Raw genomic sequence first — 20,337 nt, 5'->3', positions numbered from 1 at the left:
GGGTTTCCCCTGTGCTAAGCACAATTCAGCAGGAACAGCCCCCTAAGTTTGCTCATAGCCTGTACAGAGAGATACCATAAAACTATGGCACATAGGGATTCCCCTGTGCTAAGCACAATTCAGCAGGAACAGCCCCCTAAGTTTGCCCATAGCCTGTACAGAGAGATACCATAAAACTATGGCACATAGGGATTCCCCTCTACTAAGCATAATTCAGCAGGAACAGCCCCCTAAGTTTGCTCATAGCCTGTACAGAAAGACCAAGACCAAAACCAAGCACAAACACGGTGCCGGACACTGGGAAAACACAGTGGGAAATGATGGGAGAAGCAGGGAATGCTGGGAGAGACTCTGAATTGCAGAATATTACTATTATACAAATATAACCTTTGTATCTTGGCTTTTTACCATTTCCACCTATTGGGTCTTTCAAATAAAACTCCGACCGGGTCACTTGGCTCAATGAACCTGCCGTGCCGGGCTTGGGCAACCCAGTGGGATTACGTGCGTTCCTCCATCTGCGCAGACACGTGCCTCCGGAGCCTCCCACCGATTGGCTGCAAGCAAGACCCTTCTGTGGCTGGCACCCCAGGCATTAGGGTTAAATAGCCATTAAACATGCTCTGAACTGCACAAGCACTGCATTCTCCCATTTAATTAATATTAAAGCGGAATTTATTTTGATTGTTTGCAATGTGGACAATTAGCAATTGAATCTCTTACCAGAGAAGGCATAGAAGTTCCATTTGCTGCACTCAGTAGGCCAGCTCTTTGGCAGAGAAAGTGAATATAATATATGTATGTAAAGCAGAATTAGCTGAATGCTTGGCTGTCCAACATCTCATTCCCAAACCAAGGGGATTCATAAGAAGTTACCGCTCCCTTTTGCTGGGGAGGTTCCTACTAGGTGTTGGTGAGGTTGGGCACTGATTTTGGGGATCGGGCCAGTCACAATTCCAATTCATCTTATAGCTGTTATTATATATTTATATAGCACAAATATATTCCTCAGCACTGTACAGGGATTATACATCATTCCCATCAGCCCCTGCCCCAGTGAGCTTACAATCTAAGGCCCCTATCACATTCCCATCAGTCCCTGCCCCAGTGAGCTTACAATCTGAGGCCCCTATCACATTCCCATCAGTCTCTGCCGCAGTGAGCTTACAATCTAAGGTCCCTATCTCATTCCCATCAGTCCCTGCCCCAGTGAGCTTACAATCTAAGGTCCCTATCCCATTCCCATCAGCCCCTGCCCCGGTGAGCTTACAATCTAAAGTCCCTATCACATTCCTATCAGTCTCTGCCGCAGTGAGCTTACAATCTAAGGTCCCTATCCCATTCCCATCAGTCCCTGCCCCAGTGAGCTTACAATCTAAGGTCCCTATCACATTCCCATCAATCCCTGCCCCAGTGAGCTTACAATCTAAGGTCCCTATCACATTCCTATCAGTCCCTGCCCCAGTGAGCTTACAATCTAAGGTCCTTATCACATTCCCATCAGTCTCTGCCCCAGTGAGCTTACAATCTAAGGTCCCTATCACATTCCCATCAGTCCCTGCCCCAGTGAGCTTACAATCTAAGGTCCCTATCACATTCCCATCAGTCCCTGCCCCAGTGAGCTTACAATCTAAGGTCCCTATCCCATTCCCATCAGTCCCTGCCCCAGTGAGCTTACAATCTAAGGTCCCTATCACATTCCCATCAGTCCCTGCCCCAGTGAGCTTACAATCTAAGGTCCCTATCACATTCCCATCAGTCCCTGCCCCAGTGAGCTTACAATCTAAGGTCCCTATCACATTCCCATCAGTCCCTGCCCCAGTGAGCTTACAATCTAAGGTCCCTATCACATTCCCATCAGTCCCTGCCCCAGTGAGCTTACAATCTAAGGTCCCTATCACATTCCCATCAGTCCCTGCCCCAGTGAGCTTACAATCTAAGGTCCCTATCCCATTCCCATCAGTCCCTGCCCCAGTGAGCTTACAATCTAAGGTCCCTATCACATTCCCATCAGTCCCTGCCCCAGTGAGCTTACAATCTAAGGTCCCTATCACATTCCCATGAGTCCCTGCCCCAGTGAGCTTACAATCTAAGGTCCCTATCACATTCCCATCAGTCCCTGCCCCAGTGAGCTTACAATCTAAGGTCCCTATCCCATTCCCATCAGTCCCTGCCCCAGTGAGCTTACAATCTAAGGTCCCTATCACATTCCCATCAGTCCCTGCCCCAGTGAGCTTACAATCTAAGGTCCCTATCACATTCCCATGAGTCCCTGCCCCAGTGAGCTTACAATCTAAGGGCCCTATCACATTCCCATCAGTCCCTGCCCCAGTGAGCTTACAATCTAAGGTCCCTATCACATTCCCATGAGTCCCTGCCCCAGTGAGCTTACAATCTAAGGTCCCTATCCCATTCCCATCAGTCCCTGCCCCAGTGAGCTTACAATCTAAGGTCCATCTTCCCAACACCCAGTGACACTTGGACATAGGAGACGCTGCGCTTTTCATAGAGAATAAAGCAGTTTCTTTTTTCAACTTTACACCGACTGTACGCGGTCACACCACCCTCCCATTCCCTTCCTTCTCTCATTGCCTCATATAGATTATACATTAAAACAGTGAAGGACGAATGGCAGGCCTCCAGTTGGGGTTGAACTACAGGTCCCCAGAACTGTCATTAAAGCGATACTGTCATGATTTTTATGGGATACTTTTTAACAGTTACACAGCAAATAATTCCCTCTGCCATTTAACCTTTTATTCTTGAACCAACAAATGTATTTGTAGCTGTAATATTGGTGTGTAGGCGCCATCTCAGTGCCTTGTGCCTGAGTCTGAGCTTTCAGCCAGCGCTACCCATTAGAACTGCTTTCAGCTAACCTATTGTTTCTCCTACTCCCATGTAACTGGAGGAGTCCCAAGCCGGACTTGGATTTCTTACTATTGAGTGCTATTCTGATACCTACTGGGAGCTGCTATCTTGCTCCCTTCCCATTGTTCTGCTGATCGGCTGCTGGGGGGAGGGGGGATATCACTCCAACTTGCAGCGCAGCAGTAAAGTGTGCCTGAGTCTGAGCTTTTGGAAGGAGCCAGCGTTACACATTAGAACTGCTTTCAGCTAACCTATTGTCTCTCCTACTCCCATGTAACTGGAGGAGTCCCAAGCCGGACTTGGATTTCTTACTATTGAGTGCTATTCTGATACCTACTGGGAGCTGCTATCTTGCTCCCTTCCCATTGTTCTGCTGATCGGCTGCTGGGGGGAGGGGGGATATCACTCCAACTTGCAGCGCAGCAGTAAAGTGTGCCTGAGTCTGAGCTTTTGGAAGGAGCCAGCGTTACACATTAGAACTGCTTTCAGCTAACCTATTGTCTCTCCTACTCCCATGTAACTGGAGGAGTCCCAAGCCGGACTTGGATTTCTTACTATTGAGTGCTATTCTGATACCTACTGGGAGCTGGGTGGACAGGTGTGGACCGGGCCAGGGGTGACGTAGGACGCCGGCCTATGGGTGCCCTCAGGGGAAATTTGGCCCTGGTAGGACAAGATTGAAATAGCAGGGCAAGACAGAGATTGTAGGGCAAATTAGTTAAAACAGGGCAGTAAGGAACAATGGTCATTGTAGGACAACCTAGAGACTGGAGGGCAATATAATGACAGGAGTGTTCTGTTTGGTCTGTAGGTACTTGAGAGACACCCCCTAAAGCTGCTGCACCGGGCACAGCCCTGTAATGGAAATATGGCCCTGATGAGAGCAGGACAAGGTGGCCAACACTTTGGCAACAGGGCAACAGCAGGAGAAGATGACTATAAAGAGAGAAGGCAATAGAAGAACAAAATGGCAACCATAGGCCAAGATGGCTACAGTAACACTTAATATTGTTCTTAACCAATCTGCAACCCTTCAGCTGTTGCTGAATTACAACTCCCACCATTGAGGGGTTTCTGGGACTTGTCATTCAACACAACTTAAGAAGCTCCTGGGCAAATGAATGCTGGAGATCCAAAGGCTGGATTATAGCTAAATATGGCCCCATAAAGCAAAATGCTAAAGGCCCATTCCACATGGGGCAGCCCTACAGTCACATAGGGGAATCTGGCAGTGTGAGGGTTAAGTAACCAGGGGCAGGAGAGGGGTGTGAGCTGCAACCAATCAGAGGCTGTATAGATCTTGGCTGGGGGCCAGCTGTAATCTCACCTTATATTGCATCACTCAGTGCAAGAGCCAACTCCGTAAAATTAAATAAACTACTGATATAAGATTGATGAGTAACAGGGGGTAAAGGGCAGCACTGAAGCCAAGAGCTTACACTCTATCAGCCTCTGTTTTTCTTCTTTCCTGTTTAACTTTCACCTCCATAAATATTTACTGTTTTACCTCTGTCCCTCGTTGTCAATAGGGAAGAAACCGGCTTTGAGCACCATGAACTTAGCTGGCAGTCAAACAGGGAGGAGTAACTCTGCTGCGCAAAACAAAGGGACAGAGTGCAACACGGGCGATTTCATGTTGTGCGTCTGTATTGTGTGAACAGAGGAAACAAGTGCAATAATACGGGGAACTGGCTGGAACCGAACTTACAAAATACACAGGTCAAGGAATAAAGTAAATATCAAAGAGATCCATGGAGCTGATTGGACAAATGTCCAAAGTTTTTGAATGAGAGCAGAGCCATCAGTAACCCTTCCAACACTTTCCCCTGTCTCTGCCCCTATATATTAGGTACCTACCTAGTGCTACCAACCCCTATTTCTGTAGGGAAATGAGAGCAGGGCAGGCAGTAACCCTTCCAACACTTTCCCCTGTCTCTGCCCCTATATATTAGGTACCTACCTAGTGCTACCAACCCCTATTTCTGTAGGGGAATGAGAGCAGGGCAGGCAGTAACCCTTCCAACACTTTCCCCTGTCTCTGCCCCTATATATTAGGTACCTACCTAGTGCTACCAACCCCTATTTCTGTAGGGAAATGAGAGCAGGGCAGGCAGTAACCCTTCCAACACTTTCCCCTGTCTCTGCCCCTATATATTAGGTACCTACCTAGTGCTACCAACCCCTATTTCTGTAGGGAAATGAGAGCAGGGCAGGCAGTAACCCTTCCAACACTTTCCCCTGTCTCTGCCCCTATATATTAGGTACCTACCTAGTGCTACCAACCCCTATTTCTGTAGGGAAATGAGAGCAGAGCAGGCAGTAACCCTTCCAACACTTTCCCCTGTCTCTTCCCCTATATATTAGGTACCTACCTAGTGCTACCAACCCCTATTTCTGTAGGGAAATGAGAGCAGGGCAGGCAGTAACCCTTCCAACACTTTCCCCTGTCTCTGCCCCTATATATTAGGTACCTACCTAGTGCTACCAACCCCTATTTCTGTAGGGAAATGAAAGCAGAGGAGGCAGCCAGTAACCCTTCCAACACAATCTCCAATTCTCTTTCCATCTATAAGTTACTGTATCTATCAAGCACTAACAAACCCTAATTCAACCTACGCAGTTATAATGCCATCTAGTGGTTAGTTTGCACACATGATTCTATAAGTGACAAAGCTATCCATGCTACATTGCAAAACCAGTACCAGTAAGTGGGAGACACAAGGTATGGAGTATATATGGGAGATACAAGGTTTGCAGTATTTATGGGAGACACAAGGTATGTCCCATATCTATATGTCTATATATACAGAAGATCCACTGTTCCAAGATACTGGAGAAGCCAAAGAAAATGTGTGTCTGTTGGAAAAAGTAAAAATGATACTTGACTGGAGCTGTGATATAACACGTTTCTGCCCCATAAGCAGATAAGAGGTGCTGCCAGGGGGTACAATGATGCAGATACAGGGTGCCACAGAGGGAGGTCCGTGCCAGCCTGTGTAGCTGCTATGAATACTCTCCATGGTTCTGAATGCAGAGCTAAGAGAAGTTCCCATGAGCAAGGATTCTTGTTGGACAGCAGATAATACTGTACCTAACTTGGGGTGTTGGGAGTCATGCCGCGCACAATGGGGGTCATTCAGCACATGCTTGGGACCATGCAGAGCATTTCTACCTCAAAATGGTTTGACTGGGGGGCACAGGTTTGGGGAATGGGTGTCAGGCCTTGACAACCATTGTTCTACCTGTAGATCCCTGCTTTATCTCCTCCTAAGCTGCACCCATTATATTCCCATGCTACTACAAACAGATCATTTAGGAAATATCTTGCGGACAGCGATAAGCCATAATCATGTTGTGGCCATACAAAGTAGAAGTCTTGCCCTACTATACCTACTGTATCCTGCAGGGCACAATGGAGACAGTAGGGCAAAATGGAGGTGGAAGGGCAAGATGGAGACAGTAGGACAAGATTCAGACAGTAGGGCAATATGGAGACATTAGGGCAAGATGGAGACAGTAGGACAAGATAGAGACAGTAGGGCAAGATGGAGACAGTATGGCTAGATGTATACCATATAGGGCAAAATGGAGCCAGTAGGGCAAGATGACTATAGCAGGAAAAGATGGAGACAGTAGGGCATGATAGGCAGAGCAGGGCCACATGGAGACAGTAGAGCTAGAGAGATACCATAGGGCAAAATAGAGCCAATTGGGCAAGATGAAGACAGTATGCAGACAGTATGGTTAGATAGATACCATGAGGCAAAATGGAGCCAGTAGGGCAAGATGGAGCCAGTAGGGCAAGATGACTATAGCAGGGCAAGATGGAGACAGACTGGGTCGGACCTTGTGGGCCCCGGCAGCCCAGACCCAACGTGCCCTGACACGTTTCACTTACACGCGCTCATGGAGGACATTGGGTGGGTGGCGGGGGCTCCGGTGGGCCCTGCACTCCCCAGTCCGACCCTGAATACAGAGGTAGCTCTGTTTAGGGTAACATATCCCAGAGGTGTGACAATAGAGACAGCTGATATCACAGCTATTGTGTTAGGACTGGGGAGCCCCAACTGTTTAACACTTGAGTGTCAGGGACCCAATATCTGCTCCATTAAAAGACTCCCATTAAAGTAATTTTAGTGTAGATTAGCCTGCCCATGATTCCTATTACTGTGCCACATAACAGACTATAAGCTCATTGCGTGTTGAAGCCTAAATATAGGACACACTCTTTTCTATGGTGTAAGCCACATGTATTACAAACTGTATCACACACTGTCAAGAGAAGAAAATGGCAAATATGAATTTGATATATGGCTGGGGAAAGCTTGAGGCCTGATTAGTGGTGTTGGGGCCCAATCATAAGCTGAATTTTGGGGCTGTGTTGTTTTTATAAAGTATAGCCCTTTAGGTGTTGTTGAACTATAACTCTCAGTAGGTGTAGGTGGAGAAGGTCTGCAGACTGGGCAACACCCACATAAAGTATTACCATTGCCATGTTGTGCTACTCTTTTTTATTATGGTGCAGTCTTCCTAAATGCAACTGGCGCTCCCACCATGCAACTGGATTTACGGGCACTAAAGGGTTAATGGGCTAATTGGAGCTAATGTCCAACTCCTGTTTCTATAAGAGGGTGGGAGGGAAGGGGCCTGGGCAAATAGAGAGTGAGAGTGTGGTGTCTATAGAGAAATTTACACAGAGAAAAGGGGAAATTTGTTGGAGACAAACACTTTTCCCCCCCAAACCTATTCTGGAAATATGGATGAAAACAGCCCCCCTGGGGGTTGCAGTAAAGTTACCCTAAAGGAGATTTTACAGGGTTATGGGCAGCCAATCAGCGAGGAGCAAGCCTGGGCCCTGTGCTATCAGTGCTGTACCAAACTCAAGCAGATGCTATGGGGTGCCAAGCAGGTTCCGTTTGTACGTGGGGTGGAACATATTCACCTTCACCAGGATGGCACCGCGTCCTTTGCGGTCAGTAAGGAGCAGAGAGGTGCCCGTAACGGTAATGTTCTTTCCTATTTATCCATACAAAGGGCAGGGTACCCCCTTATCTAAACCTGACCTATATTACATCTATATCTGTATGGCTAATTAGTACAGGTATGGGATCCCTTATCTGGAAACCTGTTATCCAGAAAGTTCCGTATTATGGAAAGGCCATCTGCCGTAGACTCTATTATAAGAAAATAATTCAACTTTTTAAAAATGATTCCATTTTCTCTGTAATAATAAGAGTATCTGTACTTGATCCCAACTAAGATATAATTACCCCTTATTGGGGGCAGAACAGCCCTATTGGGTTTATTTCATGGTTAAATGATTCCCTTTTCTCTGTAATAATAAAACAGTACCTGTACTTGATCCCAACTAAGATATAATTACCCCTTATTGGGGGCAGAACAGCCCTATTGGGTTTATTTCATGGTTAAATGATTCCCTTTTCTCTGTAATAATAAAACAGTACCTGTACTTGATCCCAACTAAGATATAATTACCCCTTATTGGGGCAGAACAGCCCTATTGGGTTTATTTCATGGTTAAATGATTCCCTTTTCTCTGTAATAATAAAACAGTACCTGTACTTGATCCCAACTAAGATATAATTACCCCTTATTGGGGGCAGAACAGCCCTATTGGGTTTATTTCATGGTTAAATGATTCCCTTTTCTCTGTAATAATACAACAGTACCTGTACTTGATCCCAACTAAGATATAATTACCCCTTATTGGGGGCAGAACAGCCCTATTGGGTTTATTTCATGGTTAAATGATTCCCTTTTCTCTGTAATAATACAACAGTACCTGTACTTGATCCCAACTAAGATATAATTACCCCTTATTGGGGGCAGAACAGCCCTATTGGGTTTATTTCATGGTTAAATGATTCCCTTTTCTCTGTAATAATAAAACAGTACCTGTACTTGATCCCAACTAAGATATAATTACCCCTTATTGGGGGCAGAACAGCCCTATTGGGTTTATTTAATGGTTAAATGATTCCTTTTTCTCTGTAATAATAAAACAGTACCTGTACTTGATCCCAACTAAGATATAATTACCCCTTATTGGGGGCAGAACAGTCCTATTGGGTTTATTTCATGGTTAAATGATTCCCTTTTCTCTGTAATAATAAAACAGTACCTGTACTTGATCCCAACTAAGATATAATTACCCCTTATTGGGGCAGAACAGCCCTATTGGGTTTATTTCATGGTTAAATGATTCCCTTTTCTCTGTAATAATAAAACAGTACCTGTACTTGATCCCAACTAAGATATAATTACCCCTTATTGGAGGCAAAAGAAGCCTATTAGGTTTATTTAATATTTAAATGATTTTTAGCAGGCTTAAGTTAAGGGATCTTTCTGTAATTTGGATCTCCATATCTGGAAAACCCCAGGTCCCGAGCATTCTGGATAACGGGTCCCATATCTGGCATGTGATATGTACTGTATAATAAATGTGTGGTGACGTGACTAACCCTAAACCGCTACGTTATGATGTTTGTATAGGCCATACCGGCTTACTTTAAGGTCATGGTAACCATGATGTTCCTGGACTACAGCTCCCAGCATGCCTCAAACCTTTATTACATGTTAAATTGTTCTAAGATTTGTAGTCCAGCAACTACACATCAGCGGACTGGTTTAAAGGGCATACAAAGTAGTTTTCTATACATTCGGATATGTTTGTGTTACACATGGCTTCCTGAGGTCATTCACCGCCTAGGATTAAAGTGACAGTGTAACATTCTCCTTTCAGGATCCCAGGACATAAATCAGGCTGAGAGAAAGGTAAAGTTGCCCTTTTTCTATAACCCCTACCTGTGTATTTGGTTTATATTGCACCTAGGATACAGTTGTGATGAGTGCAAGTCCCTATTTGTTGTGTTGCAGAAACTGTTGGCCACCACTTTGCGGTGCACTAGATGTGCCGGGTCTTGGTGAATGTATGGCAGGTAGGGGGCTCTCCTCCCTTGGACCCTAAACAAGAGAGAAAAGGGGGTCTGGGGATGTACTTACTGGGTTGTGCATGTTTAGGCTGAACAATGGTATTGTCGGAATAGGCACAAGGGTAAAAATGGCTGCTATATTTTCCACTAAAGATCCTATTTAACTCTTAAAGATCATCGAGCACCTTGGGCAAGTCATATACACCGCACTGGACTGGGGTCTGACCAGCGACATGGAACGCGTCTTAAGCGAGCCCCTCGATAAGCTTCTGTATAGCATGCTGGGCCTCCATGCCGTCGCCATTGACTACAGCCTCCACTTCCAGTGTCCAATCATGCTGAAGGACATCATAAAGGTATATTGCCCGGCAATGAACTCTCAACCCAGGAAAGGCGGGTATTCTGCGAGTTATAGTTCATTAACAGGTTGGACAGGCAGGTTGGGCACAAGTTAACAGAGCTCTGGTTTATTTCAGCAATGTGCAGACAGACTGTTTACCCCTTCAGAAGCCTACATCCATTACAGAGCAGTCTGCCAGGTCCTCTTTGCAGAACACAAAGAATTTTGCAACCTCCTCCTCACCATAGAGAGGTCTAAACAGGTAGGAATGTCCTTTTCTTCCCTTGTTGGTTTACTGGATATGACCATGAGAAGGGCTTGATGTATATCTACACTGAGGCCAAAGTGCCCAAGGGCTGTCCAATCGGTGGCCCACAGAACCAAAGATAACCATCCAAGGGATCTTTCTTTACCTTGGGCTTCTCAAGGGCTCCATTGAATTTATTATATAACTCTAAGGGCTGTCCAACTGGTGGCCAGTAGGGCCAGATGTGACCCACCAAGGAATGTTAATTGCCCCTGGTCTCCTCAAGGGTTCCATAGACTTCATTATATCACATCATAAAATCGGTGCTGTGCTTGTCCTCCAAGATATCCGTTATATGTATTTAACAATGTTTTCCTACTGTGTGGCTTATTGTAGAGCCTGAGAAAGCTGGAAGCAGAAGATATTCTGGATAAAGATGCCATAATTTTGTATGACAACTGGGTAAGGTTTTTTGGGTTAACTATAATTATTCAGGGCAGAAAGTTGCCCAATGACACTTTGAAGGGGAATTGGATTTACCCCATTTCAAGGGCAATCCTTTTACTTTATTCCTTGCAGGGAAACCTATGGAGCAATGTTATAAAGGAGCTTAGGTTGGGCATCAGGCTCCGCAACTCCAAGGATCGTTCCTATGTGGGTCTCCCTGCTGAGTATGAGCTTACTCCATATGAGCTGTTGATGAACGATATCCGGGCCAAGCGCTATACCCTTCGGGAAGTCAAGGTGAGCTGGGGTGGTGGGCCTCCATTGGTGGAGGGATAAAATGTCTCTCTGGTTCCTCAGCTTAAAAAGCAACTTACATTTCTAATTGCTTTAGTTGGTGGGGTCGGTGACCCTGGCAACCATATAGCTTTAATGGCATATGATTGAAACCAATGACAAAATAAGCCAACTGAAACAATTCGTAGAATAGATCCATCTATACCAGTGGTTCTCAACCTTCCTAATGCCGCGACCCTGTAATACAGTTCCTCATGATGTGGTGACCCCCAACCACAAAGTTATTCCTAAGACCATCGGAAACGTGTTTTTCAGTGGTCTTAGGCGACCCCCCAAAGGGTCGCAACCCACAGGTTGAGAACTGCTGATCTATACCCTACTAATGGCTCATTTTAAAGGTAACCTTCTCCTGTAGCTTCACTCATGGTCTCCTCATTTTCTCCCATGCAGGAAAGTCAAAAAAGAAAAATGAGCGAGAGTGTTGAAAACTTCATCATGGACTTTATCCGTTTGCAGCCCCTGAGACCGGTAACTGATCAGTCGTCTTTGGGTTTCGGGGGCAGATATTGGCAGCTTTCAACTCAAGGCTTTGCGTTTATTTATATATGTTGTTATATAGTCCCCATCATAGATCTACCAGCTATTTGTGCAAAGTGTTCTTTACTTGTCCCTGTTTGTGTGCGTCAGGCATCAGAGCGCAAACTAAAGGAAAAGTCTCAGGAGGAACCCAGTCTCCATGAGCTTCTAATGACTGAAATTAAGTCCGGCAAGAAGCTAAGAGCAACACGGAGAAGAAAGAGAAATTGCCTACAAGGTGCCATATTTTTCTCCTCATCGTTACTGCATATGATTTCCATTTTGGCTTTCTCCAAAGTTTAATTGTTTCTATGACCAGGAACCGATTCTGTAGTCTTTTATGGTGGGTGTCCGGTAACAAGGTCCCACAAGGATTGTGGCACAGACCATGAAAAGTAGGTAGTGAACTCCCACCAGGGTAGATTCTAAATGGCAGCTCACAAAGCGGATAGAGCTACAAATGTCCCCAGAGGGCAGTATCAGGGTGCCACACACTTAAGCCATCACATCAGTGTAAAGTTCCTAATATACTATATAGTTTTTCCATGGCGCTTGGACCAGGAGTCCATAAGCAGAAGAGCAAATAGTCTCAAGAAATTTGTGTAATGGGAGGACATGGCATTCCATCCCAGAGGCCAACCAGCCTTTGTACAAAGGTACCTGCTTCAGGTAGATGTTTCTTCCATAAGGAGTCGGTTAAATATAGATCCTCTATGTAGCCAACCCTTGGGTGTACTATAGTAGTAGTGTGCTTCCGCTTGTGATGTGCCCTGGGCACTATAGGGCCTAGGGAGCAACTCCTAGTAAAATAGATATTACCTCTGGTTCTTCTCACTCTTGTAGATACCCACTGCACTGCTGGGGGGAAAAGAATTAAACACCTTGGATATCTGTCAAAAGACAGTTGAAGCAAATTAATGAAGTGGAGTAGGGACTTCATAACAAATGAACTTTATCCCAGGCATATACCTTCTGGTGATCTAAAGACTTTTCACATAAACTGTGTTCTCCCTTTTATACAAAAACACACTGCCCTGTCTATTGGGCTTTTCTTGGAAACTATCAAATTATTGACCCTGGGAAAACTACCCAGGGGTTTACAAAGGACTGCCTAAGGTGTCCAAACTATAGAGGAACAGTCTGAGTTGAAAGGTAGCTAGATTCTTGGTCTTTACATCTAGATATGTTAGTCTCCCATTTACTGGTAAGGTGACTATCTAAACCTATGTAAGTCCTTTAATATATTAACTTACAATGTTTAAATTAAGGGTACCAAGAACAGGCCTTGCAAGGGTGGTGCTTTGCACCTTGTTATTAGGTTATGTAATGCAGAGCTGTCTTTTGGCGGGGGGTTCAAACTTCAAACAGAACTGAATGATTTGACCCAATGGTGGCAGCAGAGCAAGATGGTGATGGAACATTTCATTGCTCAGCCTGCAGCCCTGTACCTGTTGGAGTAAATATAAAAGCTGAAAGTCACAGGTAGTAGTAGTGTAAATGAGGAACTCTAGGGTGGATCTATTTTATTGCTGGCCTTGACCTAATTATGGAAGGTCCTGTAGCCTGGGCTGCCTTCAGTGTCCCTAGAATTTACCTTCAAATACAATTTTTTTTTCTACTACATTTTGTTTGGTAAAATTAACAATTGGTGTTCTGATATCTCCCTTCCCTCCTTCACCAGATGACGATTCTTTATCGTCCCAAAGTTTCTCCCAAAGTGATGATTCCCTTTCCCCTCTGGACTACAGAATGAGCTGCAGCAGGAGCACCCCACAGGCCTCTGATCTGGGCAGCAATGAAAGCGATGTAAGTGATGTAAGTGCTCCTTTCCGTTAATGTTATCCTGATTTATAGAGAGAATATTGCAAGACAATGTGGGTATCTGCCAACATAAATTATATATTAAAAATATAGGTGGGATTCGTTGACTACATGGGCATTGGGTGATGCATATTATAACCTTTTGCTTATAGGATCCTGGGTTGATTATAAAATGTATAATTGGCACTCATTGGCTTGCATTTGTAGGTGAAAATCAGCTGGCAGTCAGACTTCAGCTCTGAAAACTCATCGGACAGCAAATTTTCAGACTTGACTTCGAGCAGTACAGGTACCAAATAACTCAACTGTTGAGCACAATGAAGGGATTACAGATTTGATATATACAGGCTAATTTAAATTTGATGCAACTGTTGTTTAGGCTACATATGTAGCCCTCTTCTGCTACTAACTGAGATGTAATAAGCGTGTGGCGCTACAGGATTCCTGTGCCTCCGCTTATTGGAAGAGCAGGTACACTGTTAACTGGCGTGCCTCCACCCAGGGTCAGGGCAGGTTGGATTTAGATACCCCTCCCTGGGGTTTTCTCTGGGTTAATCAGTGCAGGCTTCCCTTTGGGCAGACTCCCTGCAACTCCCGAGACCTTACTCCCCTATCTTAGGAGTGGGTGCTTACCAGGCAGTTGAGGATCCTCTCGTTTAGGAATTGACTGGAAGTTGCTGATTAACCAAATAAACTTTTTTATTGTATCGCACAGTATCCAGTAATATGATATGCAGGTTCAGGTATCGCTCCCTTTACTTCCCTTAGGAGATCTTCTCGCTTAGGACCCTTCCTGGTACTCCCGCCAAAAGACCCTCTCTTAGAAAATCTCCCTTAGCACTAGCTACCACCTGAGCTAGCCTCTGAATGTACCTGAACTATGGCCAGTAATGCCGGGAGGTGGTAACCTCGCTAATCTCCTTGGAGGGGCTTCAGACTGCCCTTACTAGATACCCTATCTATCCTTTCACTCCTAGAGTGACTATAATAGATCTAACTGAACTATCTAACTAAATCCTGAAGCTAACCACTGACAGAGGTGTGGTCCCAGGACCAAAGACCTCAAAGCTTGTGAGTCATCTTCTTTTATATTGCAGCACACTGCCACCTAGTGGCTGCTGTTAAATTACAGAGACTCTCTCTTAACCTGGAAAGGGCACACACAATCAGGACCACCCTTAGGTGCCCATATCCCACAAGGCCACCCTCTGGTTTGCCTGTCTAAAGGGGAACCCAGTCTAAGGGGCCCAAATCTTGGGATCCCTACACATACTAAAATGAAGCTTTCCGTGCAACTCCGTAGAGGTGGGGTACTAGAGGCCACTATTACATATTTCAATAAGGAACCAGTATTAATCAGTTTGTATGCAAAATGCAAATTTCATATGGAGTTTTAAGCTTTTTATTTTTTCACTTAATTTAAAGAAACTATCCTAGAATATTGACACACATCCCCTTTGAGGTACTGCCATATCTTCATAGAATGACCATCTGAGATGGCTTAATGCCTTCTGGTAATGCTGCTCTTGCCACAATTTTGCAGACCTGATGTTTGTTCCGGTGTTGACATCATCCCAAGTGGACCTTAAAAACAGCAGCTTCCTAAATGCCGACATGCTGAAATATTCATCCCACAAGCGCTCCAGTTCCTATGAAAGTCCCCTCCAGAAGAAATACACTGATCATGTAGGTGTATCAAGTAATTCAATGCAAAATGTCCTACAATTGGGCCTAAATTTCTTTTTTCCCCTTGCGGAGTGGTAACTAAAAGTTCAAGGCATCAGTTTTCCCTTCTAAATCTGAATTCTCCACAGAATTGCCGCTATCCCAAAATCCGGCCAATCCCTACAATTGCCGAACTGGTGCCGACTCGCCGTGACATTGTTAAAGCCGAGATGGCAGACTTTCTGCAGAATTATGGATTCTCTGGAAGCAGGGTAACATCTTAATAAAAGATTTACTTTGAAATTCATTATTGGTGTTGCAACTGGCAATGGATGTAGCCCATAATCAATTAGTGATGTCATTTAATTGCTGGATCAGTTCAATTTGGACCACCTCCTGGGTGGCCAAATCAAAAATCCACTTGCTTGATGGCCTCAGCAAGCAACTCTAGTCTTCCTTAAGTTCATTCTAACACGGATCAATCCTTCTAGATCTGCTTCTGCTGCCACAAGAAAAGGCTGTTCTTCACCTGGCCCTACACTTGCAAAATATGCGAAAGGTAATATAACTTTTAATAGTCTTTCTCGCCCAGGAGGGATAGTTCTTGCTCGGATAGGGGTTACCATTGGCTGAGGCCTAAGCACTATAAAGAGAAACATATGACCAAAGAGACATTCATGGATAAATTCTAGAAAGATATGTGGCCTTTGTGGGATTATAATTTGTACTTTGTCTCATGATATAAATAAATGAGTTGGTAACCACCTAATTTATAATACATTGCCCTTATACCCACCTTCTATATAAAGGTATTTCCCTTCCTTCTTCCCACATAGCTTCTGGGTCCGATTCCTAGTAGATTTGGTACTTTGGTCTTGCTTGGGAAGAGGGTTTGCCGAGATGTCCTTTTCAAATAAATGTATTATGGTTGATTAAAATGGTTACTATTACTTGCTAGTCAGTGTAATGCTTGGTCTTGGTAAGGCAAGAATCATGGGGGACTGTTTTGATTCCTTCTTGGTTATCTGTGGTAATATGCTCTTTCTGACACTGGGGTTATTGAGGCTTAAACTGCTCAGAAGCATTACCAACCACTTACTATATACACAGCTCTGGTGAAGCTCTTCTAAAATAACTTTTTTTCTGTTTGTTTTTAACCAGAGTGATCTGCCCCGAGTGCTGTGTTGAGGTAAACACTGTTTAAAAAAGGCTGCTGTTGTTGTGAATGGGACTGGTGATGTTGCCCAAAGAACAAAGGGCATTAATAAAAACTTATTATGAAAGAATAGACAAGTGCCAAACTGCATTGTTGTGCTCTAAATGGGTTGTGCGTTCCCCTCATATTTTGCAATAGACATGAAAGTCGCATAATCCAAAAGTAACATTGGAATGACCCATTTAGGAGACAAGAGTACTCTGAATATGACTGGGAGGTACCCAATGTACTGTCTTTGTCTTTATTTAGATGCTGATGCCTTTTAAGCAGTGTATGCACCTTCCACTCAGCTTCTTCAAGACTCTGGTCCTGACCAGGGATGATGATCCTTCATGTCAGGAGCAGAGAACCCAATTGTTCTGCAGAGAAACATTACAGTGGGACTGTTCCAGGTGAGCATTTTGACCACTTCTTAACAATGTTAATGTCTCATTCTTTATCTTCATTAGTCCATAATTTATGGATGGCACAAAACATTCCAAAAAATGACATTTGCACTGCACTTTGCACGGCCATGCACTTTCTTATTGTGTCCTTCTCTGTATATTTGTATTTATACATATGGGTAGGAGGTGCCATAGTGTTTCCCTTAGACAGTACAGTATGGGGGTACAGCTTATTGTGTGCCCAGAACATTCCTTCTCTGTATATTTGTATTTATACATATGGGTAGGGGGTGCCATAGTGTTTCCCTTAGACAGTACAGTATGGGGGTACAGCTTATTGTGTGCCCAGAACATTCCTTCTCTGTATATTTGTATTTATACATATGGGTAGGGGGTGCCATAGTGTTTCCCTTAGACAGTACAGTATGGGGGTACAGCTTATTGTGTGCCCAGAACATTCCTTCTCTGTATATTTGTATTTATACATATGGGTAGGGGGTGCCATAGTGTTTCCCTTAGACAGTACAGTATGGGGGTACAGCTTATTGTGTGCCCAGAACATTCCTTCTCTGTATATTTGTATTTATACATATGGGTAGGGGGTGCCATAGTGTTTCCCTTAGACAGTACAGTATGGGGGTACAGCTTGTGTGCCCAGAACATTCCTTCTCTGTATATTTGTATTTATACATATGGGTAGGAGGTGCCATAGTGTTTCCCTTAGACAGTACAGTATGGGGGTACAGCTTATTGTGTGCCCAGGACATTCCTTCTGTTTAGTTTTTGTTTTGTTTCTTTATAGCTATACATATGGCTGGTAACTGCCATATTTTCCCTTACACTGTTTGGCAGCTTGTGGGCACAGAAATCTTTTGTAAAATTTGTTGCCATTTTCTTTTAAGCGTTCCATTGGTGTTTGAGCCCCAGGATCTCTCCGATAATATTCCATTTCACAAACGGACAATGAAAAACTGGACATGCATGGACATCTGTACCAAATGTGAAGACTTCATCTTGGATACAGTGGACTTGAGCCATCCAAGTAATGTCACCAGCAATGGGCTCAAGTCCCGCTGTTTATCCCAATCCTAACAACCCCACCAAAGTGACAGGGTTCCTTCTGTGAGATCTTTGTTGGGATAATCCTTGACTGGAAGACAGTTCTCCATTTGGACGATGCAATGATCATATGAACTTGATGGGACAAAGACTTGACATTCTTAAAAGGGTATTTTATTCTATGTCTTCTCCATGTGCTGTATATGTTGTGTGTACGTTTTTGTTTAGATGACCGGGCTCCTGAGAATAAAATTGTCAATGTACTTTTGAGATCTCCAAAAACACATTCAACTTTTTTCCTGTCGGTGACTTGAGCCTCACTGCACCTAAATATTGGCCAGTAATCAAGACCCGCCCACTGCGATAGCAGAAAATGCTTGAAATATTTGCTTTCACTTTTTCCTTTTTTATGTCTGTTTTTGTTGTTTGTGCACAAAGTTGTGAAATACGTTTTTTTTTTATAAATTATTTTATTAAACCTGTATTCTTGCTTGTATTTCTCAGTAGCCACATGGATCATGATGAGTCACAACACTAGGATTACAAGGGAATTTTTTTTTTTTTTATTTAGAGTATTCACCACAAGTTCACTCAGTCACATTTGACACTAGTATGGTGGTGTTCTAGTAGAATTTTTTAATTTATTTTTTGTCTTCCCTTCCCTGAATGTGTTTTTAATGTTCCACTGTGTAATCCTGAAGTATTTCTGCATTTTTATTCAGCCCTTCTCTGAAGTGTTTGAGAGCAAATCTTGTTTTTGTCCTGTGTATGTATCATCAACCATAAAATAAAGAGCAGGAATATGATGTGTTGCCATGATTTATAACATTCTTTATTTATGTGGGTGAAGGAGAGTTTGTATATGCGTGTGCCCCCCAGGAGTGGCCCCCAGAAGTCCATGGTTAGTGTGTGTAATCCTTTGCACTTCAGATCAGACAAGGACATAACCATGGTGCTTTGGTGTAGGCCAAGGGCCAACTGGAAGGGCTCAAGCCTTAAGCTGGCCATACACGCACCGATGATATTGTATAATATTCGGTGCATGTATGGCGGCTCAACGAGGCAACCGATATCGCAAAACGCTGCGGATATCTGTTGACTTGTCAGATCAGCCAGGTCAAAAGATTTTGATCTGCTGATTCAGCCCTGAATGTAGATTTTTGCTTGGGCGCCTTCAATGGCGCCCAAGCAAAATCTACATTCAGGGCTGAATTGGCAGAAGGAGGTAGAATTTCTGTTTCTACCTCCCATATTGGACGATTCAGCCCTGAACGTCAGTGGAGGGTGGGAACAATCTTTTGTGTGTCAAATGGTCGCACGAAAGATCGATGTTGCTACGTGTATGGCCACCTTTACTCTAAGACCTAAGGTTTAAGTCCTGACCAGTGCTGGCTTAGTTTGTTAAACTGCAGGAGAGGTGAAATGGCAGATTGGCTCTGGGGAATCCCTCCTAGTGCAGCCCACCCATATCCAGTCATGGGCAAGATCATGCACTAGATCATACCCTCTGGCTGGTTAAAACTACATTCATTTGGCATCTGCTTAATCCAGAGTGAGGGTTCAGCTCAGTGGGGGCAGAGTGAATGGATAGGTCTGGTTGGGAAACTGCAGGGTGGCTTTAAATGTTAGAGAGATTTTATTGCAAATCCCTGTACATTATTACACCCACATTCCCTCAATAACCTGCTTTGTATAATATGTTATGTCCCTACCCCTTGAATCAAAACTAAACTTTTTTTTTTTTTTAAATGGCCACTCAGCAATGATTTTGGATACAGGTGGCACTGGTAGTTTCAGGTGATGCTTAATGGTCAAAGGTACCCCAACTTTATTTTTTTTTTTTTAACTTCTGTTATGTCATCTCGTATACAATAATTTTGCAAAACACCCAAACAATGACAGTCCACAAACATTTAGTGAAATCCAGGATTTTTCTAGTGTTCTGATTTTGTTCAGTCCCAAAAAATAGGACAAATTTCTACTTCTCTCCAACTTAAGTGTTTAAAGAGGCAAATAGATAGACTTTTTCTATTTTTTGCAAATTTCTACAAACTTGCGGTGAGATGGGAGCCCCGCCTCATATTTGAGAGAATGTGTGTATGAACCTGTCGTTTGCCGTGTTGGTTATTGTGTGTTCCTCCAAGTTGGAGATAAGTCTTGCAATTTTTGATTAACCAATCAGTAGCACTTGCACAAGTACATTCTTGGGGTGTCTAGGGTACTGCAGACCTGGATGGCACAGTTCCAGGACACTGGTCAAGTTTAGCAATTTACTAGAGGCGTGTTAGAGGCTGTGTAGTCTGCAGCAGGATTTGTAGAGAGGGCAGTGTTGTACAGGTATGGGATCCCTTATCCAGAAAGCTCAGAATTACGGAAAGCCTGTCTCCCATAGACTCCATTTTAATCAAAAAATTCAGAATTTTAAAACTGATTTTCTTTTTCTCTGTAGTAATAAAACAGTA

The 20,337-nt window shown here is 43.9% G+C and overlaps 1 protein-coding gene across 2 annotated transcripts; it reads left to right on the top strand.

Annotated features, from left to right (window-relative positions):
- The first annotated feature begins 7,524 nt into the window (after positions 1–7,524).
- Positions 7,525–18,694, top strand: LOC100485551 (protein spire homolog 1). 2 transcript variants are annotated; one of them, XM_004918719.4, is made up of 16 exons: positions 7,525–7,874; positions 9,635–9,666; positions 9,998–10,180; positions 10,301–10,426; positions 10,808–10,873; positions 10,991–11,155; positions 11,603–11,680; positions 11,840–11,966; positions 13,410–13,534; positions 13,757–13,838; positions 15,093–15,235; positions 15,364–15,486; positions 15,706–15,773; positions 16,376–16,403; positions 16,680–16,822; positions 17,719–18,694. In XM_004918719.4, exons 1-16 carry the CDS (start codon positions 7,628–7,630, stop codon positions 17,906–17,908), a joined length of 1,926 nt encoding a protein of 641 aa, XP_004918776.1. In that variant the 5' UTR covers positions 7,525–7,627; the 3' UTR covers positions 17,909–18,694. The 2 variants fall into 2 exon arrangements, with proteins under 2 accessions (XP_004918776.1, XP_004918775.1); XM_004918718.4 differs by having other exon boundaries at positions 13,410–13,543.
- The last annotated feature ends 1,643 nt before the right edge of the window (positions 18,695–20,337 follow it).

The sequence above is a fragment of the Xenopus tropicalis genome, chromosome 10 (assembly GCF_000004195.4).
Source record: "Xenopus tropicalis strain Nigerian chromosome 10, UCB_Xtro_10.0, whole genome shotgun sequence".
Classification (NCBI taxonomy): Eukaryota; Metazoa; Chordata; class Amphibia; order Anura; family Pipidae; genus Xenopus; species Xenopus tropicalis.
The sequence above is the reverse complement of the archived record's forward strand: the minus strand, read 5'-3'. Positions and strand labels throughout refer to the sequence as shown.